This window comes from Anabrus simplex, chromosome 1 (assembly GCF_040414725.1).
Source record: "Anabrus simplex isolate iqAnaSimp1 chromosome 1, ASM4041472v1, whole genome shotgun sequence".
Classification (NCBI taxonomy): Eukaryota; Metazoa; Arthropoda; class Insecta; order Orthoptera; family Tettigoniidae; genus Anabrus; species Anabrus simplex.
Window position 1 is genome coordinate 465975238 of NC_090265.1, and position 18168 is coordinate 465993405.

Sequence of the window (18168 nt, forward strand, 5' to 3'; positions counted from 1 at the left end):
CATACCTATATTGGAATACATCTATGAATTATTAAAATTATAAATTCTTTTATTTACAACCACCTACTCAATACAATACAATACACTCACTGAATTATAAAATAATCATGAAGTGTCTTAATAATGGGACATGTTTCGTTCGGCATAGCGAACATCATCAGCCGTGACTGGTTCAATTTGGACTCGTACTATCCAATGAACTCTATTTCAACTTTGTTTTTGCATAATTGAAGGATCTCCATCCTCAATAATTAATCCACGCTTCATGCATTGACGTATATTTTAATGTCCACAATATCTATTTTTTACTTTAACAACCCCATGATTGCTTTTAACTTCACGGATTACTATCGTTCAATGTATTCCACGACAAATTCTCGCTGTTAATCTGCACATATTGTTACAATCTAAGTATAATGTTATATTATTACTTTTTGTTACGACATTGTTATTATTTTATTATGAGGACACAATTTTGATCATTTTAAGCTCAGGGCCCTGACCTAGTCTTTGTACATTAACGGCTGATGATGTTCGCTATGCCGAACGAAACATGTCCCATTATTTAAGACACTTCATGATTATTTTATAATTCAATGAGTGTATTGTATTGTATTGTATTGTATTGAGTAGGTGGTTGTAAATAAAAGGATTTTATATTTTTAATATATTATCTTCAATGCGGTTCTATTATGACATTACTTACATGTACGTCTATGAATACCAGAGAAATAATTGGCTAGAACACCTAAACAGGATGGACAGAAGCAGGATCCCTTGTCCCAGTGGGAAGAGATCTCTGGGGCGCCCAAGGAAGAGATGGAGTGAAAATGCAAATCTTTTGTATAGACCGTAACAGTTCTTCTATAGGACTAATACATGAAAGGATGATGATGATGATGATGATGATGATGATGATGATGATGATCGTAATATGAAGAAGTTCCAAGGCTACCATAAATTAAAGCAAGAGAAAGAATGAGTAAAAAAAGAACTGAACAAGCCCAAGATATCCGAGACTGTTCTAAGACAGCCTGCGTACAACGTAGAAAAACCGAGGCGGTAGAGTACCACGAGCCGCAACCAAGCAAGTGTTTCCTCATTGCTCTTGTCTAGCCCATGGAGCTAAACAAAACTCCCGGAGATTTAGTCAACGCAGATTGTTATAAGATTTCACAACATGACATGTCAGTGCGGAAAGGGGGAGAAATAGAAGGAAAATACGAGGGATAAGGACAATTTTCACGTCAGCGCATCGTGTCTCCTATGAGGAATGTTTAAGTCTACAGGTGCCTAGCGGCATTATTTCACCGCAAATGTCTTTATTAATTCAAATTAACTAATACAAAATTATGATTGGGAGTCTACAAATAACAGAATATTTTAAGATAGTAATAAAATTTATAATACATGCACTATGCTAATGAGGAGATTGTGGTTTCGTGTCGCCTACCAGGCTACTAAAATCACGGTTGAATGTGAAGATAGATAGTGGCAATGACCTTGATTAGCCGCCCCCTTTAGGAGAGTTTCTCGAAAACCAGTTTCAGTGAGGGCATATTCCATTTCGATACCCTTGCACTAGAAATTAATTCTTTCTATATTTCCTTCATTTGAAGATTTTAAGTATTTTTATATGTATTTTAATACCTGATTTCGGAACGGGTTTTCACTCAATTTCTATGAAATGAAATGAAATGTCGTATGGCTTTTAGTGCCGGGATATCCCATGACGGGTTCGGCTCGCCAGGTGCAGGTCTTTCTATATGACTCCCGTAGGCGACCTGAGTGTCGTGATGAGGATGAAATGATGATGAAGACAACACATACACCCAGTCCCCGTGCCGTAGGAAGTAACCAATTAAGGTTAAAATCCCCGACCCGGCCTGGAATCGAACCCGGGACCCTCTGAACCGAAGGCCAGTACTCTGACCGTTCAGCCAACGAGTCGGACACACTCAATTTCTATAAAGTAGTCCAAATAGTATCCTATTATTTGTTGAGGTTTACAATAACATGTAGGCCCCTACACTGAGTATATGCATGACAAATGTTTAAAACAGTGTTTAATTGCCAGGTCACTGCCTGGGATCGAACCAGGCATCCCTTTCGTTTTAAGGTTAGCGCCGACTATTCAGCTACTATTACACACCCTCATTTATCACCTACTACTGATACTACTAGTATTACTACTACTGATCTGATGAATTTCCCAACACAACCATAGACTCCTGCCTAGCCTAGAGCACATTCTACCATAGTAATTAGATATAGAATTATCAAGAAACTTGTACAAGATTATACAGTAATCCATCTCTAATGAATGAACAAATGCCCTCATCCTGTAGCTATGGATGACAAATAGGTAAGGAGAAAACATTCTCTATGTAGAAGGCTTGATTTCGCATGCAGTTTGTGAAAATGAGGTTGAATCTTACCTTCCTGAGACATCCAACAAAGTTGTTGTGTATTTTTGAGCCAGGAAGAGCATAAGTATTCTGACTTCCTCCAACGTAGACTCGACTTGAGGAAAGCATGGTAAATGAGCCAGCAATATGAGAGTGGTCTGTATACACACCGTCCACAACAGCCGACAGCTGAAACAGAAAGAAAATTGTTAAATAAAATTTGGACGAATAGTTACTAACAACATAAACCAAAGCAAAAAGAAAAACACCACAAAAATAAATTAGTTGTGTTATTACTGGTGTAGATATGGGTATGCAGCCTAGCAAGGCCTAGCCATCGCCGTACAGGTAATGAAGGCCCTTGGAGAAGTGGAAGGTAAAGGCTACAAGCTTGCTTGCTTGCTTTGCTTGAAATGACCTTAAAGAATTATTATTATTATCATCTTCCATTATACGAGATTTTATTTATGTTGACTAAACCTTCATTCTCAGTTAAGGGAAGACTATTATAGTGCTGTTTTAGTTTAAGACTATCTGTTATAGAATTTATGAAATGATGCAGGGCGAAAGTTTGATAGAAACTGATTCAAAGTTCGAAAAAACAATTCAAATTATCTGTTGTTTTAAATTGTAGATTATTCACTTTAGATAACATAAGAGGAACGTCCTGATAATCGTTAAACTCACAACAAATGGCACTCCCAATCCTTCACCGTAGGAGCAGTACGCGTCTGAACTTGATACCAAATGATTTACGGAACCTGACGTCAAGCTCGTCATTCAAAACCCAAGATATAAAAAAACGTATTATATGTAATATTTACTATCTAGTTAGGCAGGGTCAGTTATGACTGTTATTACTGTTCAAATTATTATTATTATTATTATGATGATTATTATTATTATTATTATTACTAATATACATTTCATCATTATTATACATCCTTTTTAATCATTCTCTAGTTGCTGTGAATAAAAATATTTTCATTTTTCTTAGTGGTTTAACGTCATACTAACACATCGATTGTTCTTGGTGACGCAAAGATGGAAAATGGCTTGGACTGGGAAGGGGGCGACCATGGCCTTAATTAAGGTACAGCCCAACATTTGCCTGGCGTGAAAATGGAAAAACCGGGCGTGTTAGTCGTACGGTTAGGAGCGTGCTGCTGTAAGCTTGCATCCGGGAGATACTGGGCTCGAGCCCCACTGTCGACAGCCCTGAAGATGGTTTTCCGTGGTTTCCTATTTTCACACCAGGCAAATACCAGCGTGTACCTTAATTAAGGCCACAGCATCTTCCTTCCCACCCCTAGTCCTTTCCTATCCCATCGTCGCCTTAAGACATATCTGTGTTCGTGCGACGTAAAACAGATTGTTGAAAAAGAAAATGGGAAGCCAGGGAAAAGCATCTTCAAGACTGCTGACGGTGGGATTCGAACTCCCTCTCTCCCGAATGCAAACTCACAGCTATGTGACCGTAACCGTACGTCCAAATCGCTCGGCTATTTTCGTGTTATTGTTAATCTAGATTTAGTGTAAGACTAGGTACACTTCATATTTCCACTTCTGGAGAGGCACCTGGTCCTGAGGATCACTCAGCCTACACCAAAATGAGTACCAGGTTAATTCTTGGGGATCGAGCGAGTTGGCCATGTGGTTAGGGTCGCGTAGCTGTGAGCTTGAATTCCGGATGTGGTGGATTCGACTTCCACCGTCGACAGTACTGAAGATGGTTTTCCGTGGTTTCCCATTTTCACACCACGCAAATGCTGGGGCTGTACCTTAATTAAGGCCACAGCCGCTTCCTTCCAACTCCTAGGCCTTTCCTCTCCCATTGTCGCCATAAGACTTATCTGCGTCGGTGCGACGTAAAGCCACTAGCAATAAAAGATCTTTTTAGAAATGCATTATTATTATTATTATTATTATTATTATTATTATTATTATTATTATTATTATTATTATTATTATTGTAGTACTAGTAGTAGTAGTAGTTAGGGATTTAAGTCCCATCTTTAATCGTCGCAGGAAGTGAGTTCGGATCTCGTTGGCATCTGCCAAGAATACGTGGGGTTTCCCAACGGCCACCGGATATCTTCAGTGTATTATTTTATTCTTTGTGTATGAGTAGTCTCATGTGTTTTATTTGTTGACTGAGTTCTTGAATGACGTTGGTTCTGACCCAACGGTCCATTTATATTATATGTCCAGAGTCATGGATTGATTGTAGACTCGGGGCATTTTTGATGGTGATGTTTATTTCTATATGGCAGTGTATATTATTCCGTAGGTTATCAAGTTAAATCTAGGTTAGGATTCACTCAGACTTGTGTGTAAGTTGTGTAAATATACCCCAGTGTTAATGTGGATAGTTTGAGTGAGTTTATTTGTTTAATATTCCGTAAATGCGGGATCATGGAAAATACATTAAATAACGGTTGTACTTTGTCTCGTCCTCAATATATATTTAAACAATCCTCAACATGATAGCAGTGACATTTGTAATATTTTTCTTGTATATACTCATCATGGTTATTTTGCATCAGGTTCCACGGTCATCAGGAGTATAATAAACCCTTTGATTTCAAAATTTTAAATATTGTTCTCATTCGATTTTAGTTACTTGACACCCGTATTCTCGTACCCTTTAAGCCGCTAAGTTGTATATATATTTATTATGCCAACTTGATTTTAAACCCTGTTAACGACCCTGTAGATTTATCGCCGGGGACCCAATGGGTAGGGGCGGGTGCACTACAAATTCTGCATTTCCATCATTTATGCATTAATGTGAATTACGAGTATTTTATTTCAGTTTAAGATTATCATTAAAACTTTTCTACCTTAATAGATAGCAATACACACATACTTTTCTAGAAAAATAGGTACGAGTAGAGATAATATTAACCAGCCAAAATTATTCGGCTACTAAGGGTTAGTTAATTCATTTATTCATTTATTTACTTAGTCTACCAACATCTACTAAGACCAAAATATTTCGTGAAAATATAGTTCGTACTTTTAATAGATTTTCTAGATGTTGCTAGTACATAACGTCCATATGCAGATGAGATATTAATGTTTTAAACTGTGTAATACTACCACTCATACAGGCTTGTCTTTGTGGTCAGTCATTCGTTTACAATGGTGTGTTTAAAACTTTGGTTAATTATAGGGCGCCTCTTCTTGCGGATGATGATCTCATTTAACTACAGATTGTAGTGCAGGGGGTTGAGATTAAGGCTGTCATACAGCAATTAGCAATGGAGATGGAATTAGATACATTGATATCCAGCCACATTTACGTTATCCTCGCCTTCTGAACTGGGAGAGATTTTTGTTAGAAGTTCTAAGATTCACTATTTTTTTTTCAACGTATACCATCATGATACAACCTATCAGTTTCAAATAATTTTGGAGTTCACTTTTATATCTTTCTCAAAATAATTGGAGTGTGGAGGAGCTCGTAGCTCGCTCCCCTTAAACTGTGACTAAGGAGAAGTGAGGGCCTCTCTGGATTTTTTGGGAACTCTATAACGAACTTCTCGAGAACTTAGCATACGCATGGACATTCTGGCGGTATACCGCTCGAAGATCCTTATCGATTTTATTACACTCCACTTCTTTAGTAGCGACGTCTTGTGACGTCCAGTGCACCAGCGGTATTCATAAAGTGCACTGGAGATCGAGCGTGATGAAGTGTTAAGCCCCATGCCATTAACAACTCTGGACGGAATACGAATAACGACTCCTGTCCATACAATGTAAGGTCGTCAAAATCTCGGGTGACCCTTCTCACTGTCATTTATTACCTGTGAATACCTATATTATTCGATACACAAACCTTTTGCTGATCTTCAGGGATTATTAGGTTTTGTTAGATCTCAATAGCTGAATCTCAAACCTTAGAGAGATCTATTACGACTACAATAAGCGCCAAGAAGATAAAATTTCTCTTTCCAGCAGAACGTTGTCAGACTAGAATCTAAAGACACTCTTCAAAGTGTCCATTAATTTTCATTGCCAGACGTCATACTACTCAGTATGCCTAATGTCTCATTGAGACGGTCTGAGTGGATCATACTGTTGAGGCACTGGCCTTCTCAACCCAAAATGGCAGGTTCGATCCTGGCGCAGTCCGGCGGTGTTTGTCAGCTTCGTGTCAGTAGATTTACTGGCACATAAAATAACTTCTGCGGGACAAAATTCCGGCACGTTGGCGTCTCCAGAAACTGTCAAAAGTAATTAGTGGTACGTAGAAAACAAAAATATCCTATCTGTCTCCTTGAAGTTAAGTACATAATTATGACTTAACAGAATGAACATAAAACTCTTAGCAATATACGCCACTACTTCTAGCGCCTGCTGCTCTTCCATGACGGATGCAGTAAATGTGCATGTCTCGCGGTACAGGGCAGAGAAAATGTAACTTCCACCAAAATCTCATTCACGTTATGTCTGTGACGGGATGGAAGCTATTGAGAGTGATGCTGAGTAATAGCATTTGGAGCACGACTAGGGCGACTGGATGTTACGAAAGGTGCTACTCATGGGAAATTAACTTCCTGACCCATGACAAACTAATGTAGCTACCGGGTGAGTTGGCCGTGTGGTTAAAGGCACGCAGCTGTGAGCTTGCATTCAGGAAATAGTAGATTCGAACCCTAACGTCGGCAGCCCTGAAGATCATTTTACGTGGTTTCCCACTTTCACACCAGGAAAGTGCTGAGGCTGTACCTTAATTAAGTTCACGGCCTACTTCTTCGCACTCCCAAGACTCTCCTATTCCATCGCCGCCATAAGACCTATCTGTGTCGGTGCGACATAAAAACAAGTTGCAAAACTGCAAAAAACTTACTGTAGCTCACTTCTCCCCATACCTAGTACACCTGCACCACCTACCTACCTATTTACTCTGGATCGGTCGAAACTGGCTAGAAACTGCCAGGAGCTGAATCCGGGCCTCTTACACTAGAGAAACAAAGTATAAAATGCATTTCCCCGAAGCAGAGAGGCAATAACGTAGAGCAGAGGTCAATTAAAACGAATAAGGTTTATTAACATAATCTTAGCAAGAAAACATTAAGATATAGGTAAAGAACATTTTTTTTGCTATTTGCTTTATGTCGCACCGACACAGGTCTTATGATGGCGATGGAACAGGAAAGGCCTAGGAATGGGGAGGAAGCGGCCGTGGCCTTAATTAAGTTACAGTCCCAGCATTTGTCTGGTGTGAAAATGGGAAACCACAAAATCCATCTACAGGGCTGCCGACAGTGGGGTTTGAACCCACTATCTCCCGGATGCGGGCATAGAATAAGCCAAATGGGGAAATACAGGGATTCGAGTACTCACATACATAGTTTGTGAAAATATATCAATCGCAATCGAGTCGTCGGACTCATCAAACTGGATCTCATGAAATTGTATACTCTCGCAACAGAGGTATCAAGAAAAAGACACGATTATATTCAATCATTTCCAGACAGTGGTAATTAAAACGTGATACGAGGTATTTCTTTCTTAGAGACCAGATGTCATAAAGAGGTGAAAGTAGCAGCTTTCACACAAGAAAAGTATTATCACGGTTACCCTAATAATGTGAAGGCTTTTATAAAAAGAAACTTGGCTCCCGACAATCTGTATCTCCAGAAATAAAAAAATGCCAGTGAAGCAATGCTGGCAGAAGACAAATACAGAGCACAAGGATGTCACGATAAGAATCGTAACAGCATGACAAGAATCAGTCGATGGCTCATGAGCTTGATCTGAAAGCACAGATCAGATATCTGAGTCGCCGATAATAGGCCTGGCCCACCCAGTCGACACCATAAGCAAAATAACTTACACTCTGCATGTTACACATTCATATCGCACATCAAGGCGAACATGAATTGTACAGCATCAGCGTTAAACCATGTTACAGAACATAAGCTTAAGCCAGACGTCGAATCCTAAGAGAAATAAAAGGTCTCCAATCAAAAACCGCAAACAAACTCATCACGCACACGAAACAATCGGATCGGTGCTACCTTTCGCTCAACGTATGAACGATGACATAATAAGCAGACATGAAGAAAAAGGAAGGACACTAAAATAGGTCTGCAGCAAATAAGTAAAAGAATAATACACAGAACAGGGATCACTCAGTAAACAAAACCAGCATAACTATGGTAAGCCAGGGAAGGGTAAATAGGATAAATACCTGGAGATTGAAGAAATTGATTCTAAGTAACCATATTCATTGACTCTAAACTGAGAGAGCCATACAAGGTAAAGTATGAATCTTTTTGAAATACCATTTATATGAGATGAAAAAATCTCGTAGACTAACGTCTCCGTCTTTTTTTAACCAAGCCATTATTGTCCCCAGAACAGAGAGAACATGAATCAAAGATAAGCTAGAAAGATATGCTTTGGCAAGCCTCCGTTACATGAGGTGCCATCTATCTAATCGGGATGAACTACACGTCAAATTAGGTATAGATAATACTAACCAGTCACAACTAACTGATCTAGGACATCGTAAAGAATGCGATATCAGTAAAGTAATATATGAAGGTAATGAAGTGTGGCACAGAGCTCATTTTGGAGCCATCAACGGTTTGTGGTTTCCTTACAACCGTATTTCCTCTGATTGTGCTATTTGAAGATACAACCAGCCTCCGGGCTGATGATTTAACAGAACTAATCTTAAGTAATTATAAGGGAAGAGGATGTACTGCTGTTATTTTATCTAGATTTCAAGGAATGTTGATCCTTCAATGACACGATAACACACCTTCTCTCTTGTCCTAGATGTTTACACGTGTAGCATGAAATTCATAGTTCCTCGCAAGCTGCCTGCGGCATTTTTGTGAGATAAGATAATAAACGACATGAAGTGAAAATCCACAGCTTGTTTCCAGTCAATGGATCTGGTCAAGAATGGAATGAATACCCCATCTAGCGGCGAGGGTAGGAACTGTGTCGGCTGTCGAAGCCTGATGCACTCCTCTGGGGCAATGATTGATGACTGACAGATGAAATGAAATTATATTGGAGAGTGTAGAATGTTAGATGACAGGAAAAACCGGAGTACCTGGAGAAAAACATGTCTCACCTCCACTTTGTCCAGCACAAATCTCGCATGGAGTTAATTTGAACCTCGGAACCCAGCGGGGAGAGGTCGACGTGCTGCCGCCTGAGCCAAGGAGGCTCTTAATAAATTACATAATATTTACAATTTTACAATTTAATTTACAGTTACATAATATAACATTAAGAGACACTATTATTGCTAAGTATCACCAATCTTTATGCCTCCCCCCCCCCGTACTACTGAGAGTAGTTCTCTCCTTATGGTTCTCGTTGCATTTTAGTGAACATTTAAAAGCAAATCATCAACAGCTTCTACCGCTGGTTCTGACTAATGATGTGCTCAGTGCTGGCTATAGATTCAATTCGTATAGTCTCCAGACTGTGGCTCAGGGCCCTTGATAATGTTCCTTTCTAGAGAGTGAATGGTTGAATACTTAAATTAGATGTTCTGTTTTGATAACGTTTTCGTACTCAGATACCACTTGGTACAGGGACACTGGAAAGCTCATTAGCGACGTGTTCTCTCTCTCTTTCTTTCATTGCATTTCATTTTACCCTTTTCTAGCCCCATTATGTCACGTTCTCGTGTTATCGCGGTTCTTATAAAGTGAGACATTGCTGGTTATAGCAGTCCTTCGCCTATTTTCAAAGTTTTATATCAATGAATAAACACGCTTTTAGTAGGGATGTATGGTGACTTCAGGAATGTAATTTATATTAATAGTCGCTCCTATTGATGATGCAAGTCTAACGGCTTATTGAAGCTGGCATTTATTATTTTCCTTAAATTAACAGATCATTTGGTATGCTCAGTACAATTGATCCCATATATACAGGTTGGCGAAATTACGCATTATACTTGAAATTTTCAGCCTACAATCAAAGACGCAACAACCTGTTGAATTTAGTCTTTAGTTATATCTTGCATTTCTTTTGCCTTAATTAAGTTACAGCACCGGCGTGTTGCTGTGTGAAAATGTAAAACCACGGAAATCCATCTTTATTGCTGCCGACAGCGGGATTCGAATCCACTATCCATACCATCTAAGATGCTGAGTAATGGCATCTGGAACACGACTAGGGCGACCGGATGTTACGAAAGGTGCTACTCATGGGAAACACACTTCCTGACCCGTGACAAACTAATGTAGCTACCGGGTGAGTTGGCTGTGCTGTTAGAGGCACGCAGCTGTGAGCTTGTATTCGGGAGATAGTGGGTTCGAGCCCCAACGTCGGCATCCTGAAGATGGTTTTACGTGGTTTCCCATCTTCACACCAGGCTAATGCTGCGGCTGTACTTTAATTAAGGCCACGGTCGCTTCCTTCCCATTCCTAGGCCTTTCCTATTCTATCGTCGCCTTAAGACTTATCTGTGTCAGTGCGACGTAAAACAATCCTCGATTATTAACGGCTTCCTTCGGAGCGCAACATCTTTAGAGACAAAACAGCTGTGTTATATTCCTTGATGTTTCAAAGATATAATAACGTGGGTCACGAAAACCTCAAAATTTTTCTGAATCGTATAAACATCTTACCAATATGAGAGACTTTGTGATTGACCTTATTTCAGGTAATAAGTAATGTCCAAAATGGCAAACAAAACACTAAGAGCAGAGTTTCAGAAAAAGTGTTCCTCTCAGATCTCCCATCTCCCCTCAGTTATGTAATCTAGCTGCTGACGTTACCATCGAAGAACTAACAAATGATGAAGTTGGTGAAACATTTCTTTACTAACTAGTCTCTGAAATTAACAACGTTACAGCTATGACTTTTCCTGATGATATTGGTTTGGTAGCAAAGGATGAAACGTCTGCTTAGTCGCTCTTAAACATAGCTGTTAATAGTTGATATGGCATCGGGCTTACTATCAGTCCTTTGGAAATGCAAAGTGATGGACATTAAAGAAGGACACCTTTGTCAAGGAATAGATATTATTTGTAGGATCAACTAGTTTGGAAAGTATAATGCCTGGCGAAACAATGAAATACCTTGATGTAACTTTCGAAGATGAAATTGTGTCTGATCAAACCAAAATTATGGCGAGTTCGGAAAAGGATCTGACTTCCCTAGCAGTTGTCTGCTTATTGAATCCAGACCAAAAATGAAATATAATTAGACCTACCCAGTACGTATGTCCAAGTTTGATTTAGCCACTTTAGAGTACACCTTTAAGTAAAATTCCATCACATTTTGTGTCAGATACTGACAAAGTCTGGCGATCAGCTGTGTGGGACATAATTGGGTTACCACATGACTGCCCCAATGAGATGATTTATGCACCAAGGAATGTCCAAGGACCAGGTTTAATTAAGGCCGAGTGGGAAGCGCATATACAGCAGTTCAACATGGTTCAAAGGCTGCACCGACTTGATAATGACAATTTGACCATTTGCAGAGATCTTCAAGCAGAAAAGGGAAATATATTGTGATACATGGACATTCCATTCAATGACGATATACTGCCAAAGCCCGAGCGTTGGATACGAAATGAGATGAGGAATCGGTCTTAAGAAAATGATGCAGACTCCCTCACAAACGGAAAGAAGTTGAACTTTATGGGAAACATATCAAGGTAGGTGAACAGTACGAAAGGTTTATCGTGCTCTCAATGGGTTAACTCCATCAAGATATCCTGTAACATCTCAATGGTGAGAGCGGTACCTGGAAGAAGCAAAGACACAAATATTATGCAGACAACCGGAGACACTGGGCCGTGTGCTCGGGAAATTCTCTTAAAGGAGCTTTGTCGAGAAACTCTCGCCATCAAAGAATGCCCTTCAGTAGCCACATCACTACGAAAATTGCACAGGGAAATTTAGGATGATGTGCTCTGTGTTTCAGAGAATATCAGTAATTGTAGAACTGATATAATCCGTATTAACAAGGAAGAACACTGAGGATTAATCTTATATTTGTATTTGTATTTATTAGTGAACAAAACAGGCGTTCAGCCCCGAATACATGTTCACAATAATAATAATAAATAACAAATAAGATTAATAAGAATAGTCCAACCTGAGCCACCCCTCTCCACTATATACTAAATAACATAAAATGAAATAAACAATACCGTCCCGGTTTTATACCAGAACCAACTCCATCTACATCAATTCACAACAGCCTGGTCAATGTTTACATTCTACTGCTGGTGTTACAACTCCATGCTTGTTATCACTCTCACGTACGCAACCTTCTTACTTCAGCATTTTCATCACCTCTATTGTTCCCTGACCTACTCCAGCATAAGCTGCAACAGCAGCATTACCAGGTTGCATTCCAAACCAGCCATTACATGATTGCATACCAAACCGGCCATCTTATTCCGTCATTACGTTCCAATCAACCATACCGCAACTTTTACCAATCTGCGTTAACATTGCTTCATTTCATTTCACTCCGTCATAACACTCCATAATAAAATTACCTCTCATCTCCAGAAATTTCGGCAATGAATAACAAATACCAATCACGCCTCCAAAAATTTTGGCCAGCAATACTCCAACACCACATTTCAGCAATACCACACCAACCCTACCTCATATACCACCTCTACTTCTTCTACAAATACACTCACCTTCTGCCATCCACCATCTTATACCACCACTTCTCCAACACCACATTTCAACCCTATAACATATCATAATTTAATACTTCCAACACCACACTTCAGCATACCAGCTCTACTCCTTCCACAAATACACTCACCTTCTGCCATCCACCATCTTATACCACCACTTCTCCCACACCACATTTCCACCCTATAACATATCATAACTTGCATTTACCATACACTCATACTCATCCTACCCGTCATAATTACCTACTGAAGACTCCATCTTCTACCAAACCAAAATTTACAAATAGCCGAGTTACATTACTACATCTCCATACCTTTCCAACACCACATTTCAACATATACCACCTCTACTTCCAACACCACATTTCAGCCCTAACACGCACTCGTCTGCCATCACTCAGCATTTATACCAGTCACCAATACAATACAAAATGATAATAAACTCACCTGTTTCCAGCTCCAAAAATTAAATAGCCATCAACACCACATTTCAACCCTATAACATATCATAACTTGAATACTAAGCCTTCAATACTTCCAACACCACACTTCAGCCTTCTTGTCTTCACTTCTTCTTTCTTCTTCCTTCCCTCCCAACCACCTATGCTCGCCCTGTACTGCTCTGTACCAATCATTGCCTGTAAGCACCTCGCTGACTTCCAACACTCCGCACTTACACTACCTTCTCCCACTCCAGGGACCCTCCACTCCGTACGTCTGCACTCGCCGGTGGCTCTAGGTGAACTGGATTAATCTTATACCAAACTGTGCGAATGGAAAAGGACAACCAGCAAGCAGTTCGCGTTGACGAGGAGAAGGCGGCGTTCTATCATCCATGCATACTTCACAAAGGCACTGGTAAAGGTTCTTCTCTTCAAAGCTCACGGAACAGCTTTCAAGCATTCGATAGCAGTCTCGAAAGAACTTGGCATCACTGAAAATGAAAGCGGTAATACTCGTAAGAATATTTTGAAAGAAACCCTTTATATTTTGTATTAATTTTTTTGGAATATTGTGTCAGTAGACTAACATTTTTTGGGTATTTAACTGTCTTTATGTATGCCAGTTTTTCTCTCGACCCTTGTGGTCACCTGGAACGCCAGACAGATGTTCTATTATATATATCAGGCTACTTAACTTCTATTGCAGTGCTTCTTATAAAAATGTGCCCTTAGTAGCTTCAGAAATTTTTTTAACGATGCAGTAAATGTTCATGTTTCTGATTAGGATGTCGCAAATGAATGTCTTCGCCTTGTGCCATTTCTTGATGTGTGCAGTATTTTTACGTATGTTTTCTGGCACAGGGCAGAGGAAAATGTGGCTGCCACCGAAGTCCCAGTCTCATTCATGGCTGTGACAATGTGGAAGCTGCTAAGGCATGGTGGTAGTGATTAATGACATTCGGAGTATGACTAGTGCGTCTGAGTGTTATGAAGGGTGCTGCACATAGGGCCAGTCATCCTGCAGTAGCACTTTCTGGTCCAATGAGGAAAGCAATGGCAAACTGCCTAACTCCTCATCTTGCTTAGTACGCCTCACTTCAGCACCGCCGACGGTTTTTGCGGTTTCCTTATAACCTTAAGTGATTCTGCCTGATCTGGGCTGATCACCTACCAGAAAATGAATACACATACAGTGCATACATACAACTTCATTATAGACTGTTATGCCTTTCAGCGTTCAGTCTGCAAGTCTCTGTTTGTAACTAGTTCTGTGGCCTCGTTTAGTTCTATATCTCTAATCTTTAAATCGTTGGAAACTGAGTCTAGCCATCGTCGTCTTGGTCTCCCTCTACCACCCTTATCCTTCATAACAGAGTCCATTATTTTCCTAGGTAATCTATCCTCCTTCATTCGCCTCATATGAATGTGAATGTCATGTTTAAATAATTTATGCCATTTATTTATCATTATTATCAATGTGTTATTTCAAAAATGAAAGAGTAGAAAGAATATAGTAGTGTTTCAGTGGGACATGACAGAATAAACTGAGGTTAGAGAAAGTAATGATTGCAATATTTATGATACAATTTAGGTATTACATGTTGCAAATTTCATGTCTGGTACGTATTGAAATGTATATCAGTTCAAAAAAGATTACTAAAATGTATTAGGATCAACCTATTCAATACAATAGAGTTTTGATAATAGTTTTTGCTGCTCTTGTTCATTGAGTAAAAAAGTTGAATTCTTTATTAGTGTTTTCAAATTTCCCTGGATTCTGGTGGTGGGATCTTTAGTAACTATTGAAAAAGTCCCATCTGCAAAAAAAGTTTCTGTTTTTTGTAATGTATTCTTTCCTGTCTAATAATATGGTGGTCCCTCCTTTGTCCGCTTTAGTTACTATGATGTTGTCGTTGATCTTGGTTTTCAGACTTTAAATTAGATTTGTGTGATTGGAGTCGGAAGTTTTAATTAATTCTTTGGTTACTGTTGGTATTTTCTTTTTTATTTCGTATCTGGTGTCATTCTGTAAATCTGAAGGGAGTTTGGAAATGTTGGACTCAATCTCTGCTACATTGTTGATCATATCATTTTCTTTTCGTGTGCTTGGCCAATTATGTTTTAGACCTTTGCTTAACAGTTCAATTTCTTTTTATGAAAAGTTTGTATTTGTCGTGTTAACCATGGCTGGTGAGTTGTTGTTGTTCTGTTGTTTTTTTAAAAAGCAATTTAGGTAGCCTGGGCTTTTTAACGAAACTCAAAATGTCCAGTACATGTTTATAATTTAGCATGTGTAATGGATCTTATGCTAATGTTAGTGTTGTTGATAACTGTGGTATAGGACGCCTTTATTATGGCCAGAAGTAATCAGGAAGTACCCATAACATTAATCGACTGTGCTATTTATCCAATTTCCTCTTGGCTTCTTTCAGTCTCCAAAACGTATTGGCAATCGAATTCCGTCTTGTCAGAAAATCCCTGACCAAGCAACTATTCTTCTGAGGGCATTTTTAATGTACATATCAATGGCTATGTAACACGAATACGTGCTGTGTAATCGAATAGATATCAAATTGTCACTTGGTGCTCATATGTGGGATAGTAGAAAGTACTTCCAAATCCAAGGAGAGTTTATTGAAGTCCTCCACAAGTCAGGGTAATTTCCACTGAGGGAATCTTTTATTGCTTAGTTGAATGGGGTGAATAAAACATTACTGTATATCTTTATTGTCCTTAAGTTGTTTGCACGAGATTATTCATTTATATCATCTGTCTTATACTTTCAACATTCCTACATTGACTTCTCGTAGAACTATTCGATACTGAAGAGAATATAAATTTACTGGAACATTTCAACGTGTTCTTTCTGTGAGTTTTCTCCATGCAGAATTATATTACGTTAACCAGGATTTCTCATATTCTACCAATGGAATACTCTAAACGGTATTAGATCCTGAAGAAATATCTATTTACATCGTCGACTCACGCATACTCGAGTAAAATATCGAAATGAAACAAGAGATAAATGTAAACGATAACTTAATTCATACCGGGAGACTCATTCTTGTCAATCAGTAACTTGCCACTGTCTCCCGTAGCTACTGGCGTCTTGGAACATGTAACTGAGCAGTGATGTTGATACGTAATTCTCATTTCAAAGCTTAAATTGATCTTTTCAGAAAATATACCACGTTTTGTGCACAAAACAAACAAAATACCAAATCGTTATAGGCTGCATATGTTAAAGAATTAATTAGCATTTAAGGTTTGTAACAACATGTCCACTCTCAAATAATAATAACTTAATAACGAATACAAATGTGATTGAAGATCAACGATCCACATTTTTTACTATCAAAACTGGAATCGAACCTACTCTCCTGGGATCAGAAGGAAAATGACCTACCTAATTCACCACTGGGGCTAATAATAATAATACTAATAATAATCATATTATGATTTTAAAAGAAATGGCCTTATGATACGCCAAATTGATGGATGTAGGAAATATCATAATATGAAAATAAAGCTGGAATTCAATAAGACAAATTGGGGCATATATTCATTTACAGGAAGAGGAATTAGGGACGGGAATAATTTATCAAGGGCAATGTTCGATAAATTTCCAAGATCTTTTAAATCATTAAAAAACGATGAAGTAAACGATATATAGGGAATCTGCCACTTGGGCGAGTCTTAAATGCAGACCTACTACTACCGAAATGTTGTTATTCCTCCCCTGAAGAAGAAGGCGGGCATCCTGGATGGTGACGCCGTCTCTCATGCCAGGAGATTTGTTACGATGAAGGAGATGTGCGGAGAAGGTAAGAGGGTTGGCGGCCGTGGCCAATACTAGGAACTGTCCCGGCATTCGCCTTGGTGCAGGAGAATGGAAAACCACGGAAAACCATTCTCATAAAAGATGACTGATTATAATCAGAGGAAGGAAAGCAGGAAAGAAGGAATCGCAAAGAAATTGGGAGAACGCCTTCTTCTGGTGCTAGAAGCTATACATCGATATAACTAATTATTTACAATTAGGAATTAATTAGCATTTACGATTTGTTAAGAATGTGTTCCTCCCCTGCGAACCATGTGACCTTGCCGCGGTGGGGAGGCTTGCGTGTCACAATGATGCAGATAGCCGAGCCGCAGGTGCAACCATATCGGATGGGTATCTGTTAAGAGACCAGACTAAGGAATGGTTCATCGAAAGCGGTGTAGCAGACTTTCGGTAGCTACAAGGGCGGCAGTCTAGATGATTGACTGATATGGCCTTGTAATAATACTCAACATGGCTTAGCTGTGTTGATACTGCTACACGGATGAAAGCAACGGTAAACTACAGCCGTAATAACTCCCGAGGACATGCAGCTCTCTCTGTATGAATAATGTACTGATGATGGCTTCCTTCCGGGTAAAATATTTCGGAGATAAACTAGTCCCCCATTCGGATCTCCGGGTGAGGACTACACGAGAGGGGGCAATCATCAAGAAGATGGATACTGACATTCTGCGAGTCGGAGCGAAAAATGTTAGAAGTTTGAATAGTTGTGGTAGATTAGAGAATCTGAGAAGGGAGATGGATAGACTAAAGTTAGATGTAGTTGGTATAAGTGAAGTACGTTGGCAGGAAGAACAGGATTTTTGGTCAGGCGAC

At 39.2% G+C, this 18168-nt stretch overlaps 1 protein-coding gene across 1 annotated transcript in view; it reads right to left on the reverse strand.

Annotated features, from left to right (window-relative positions):
- Positions 1–18168, reverse strand: part of LOC136873743 (neurexin 1) — a 491540-nt gene that overhangs the window by 321674 nt on the left and 151698 nt on the right. The window contains exon 5 of the mRNA XM_068227470.1: positions 2439–2597. Coding sequence (XP_068083571.1) covers positions 2439–2597 — 159 coding nt within the window. The remainder of the gene's footprint in view (positions 1–2438; positions 2598–18168) is intronic.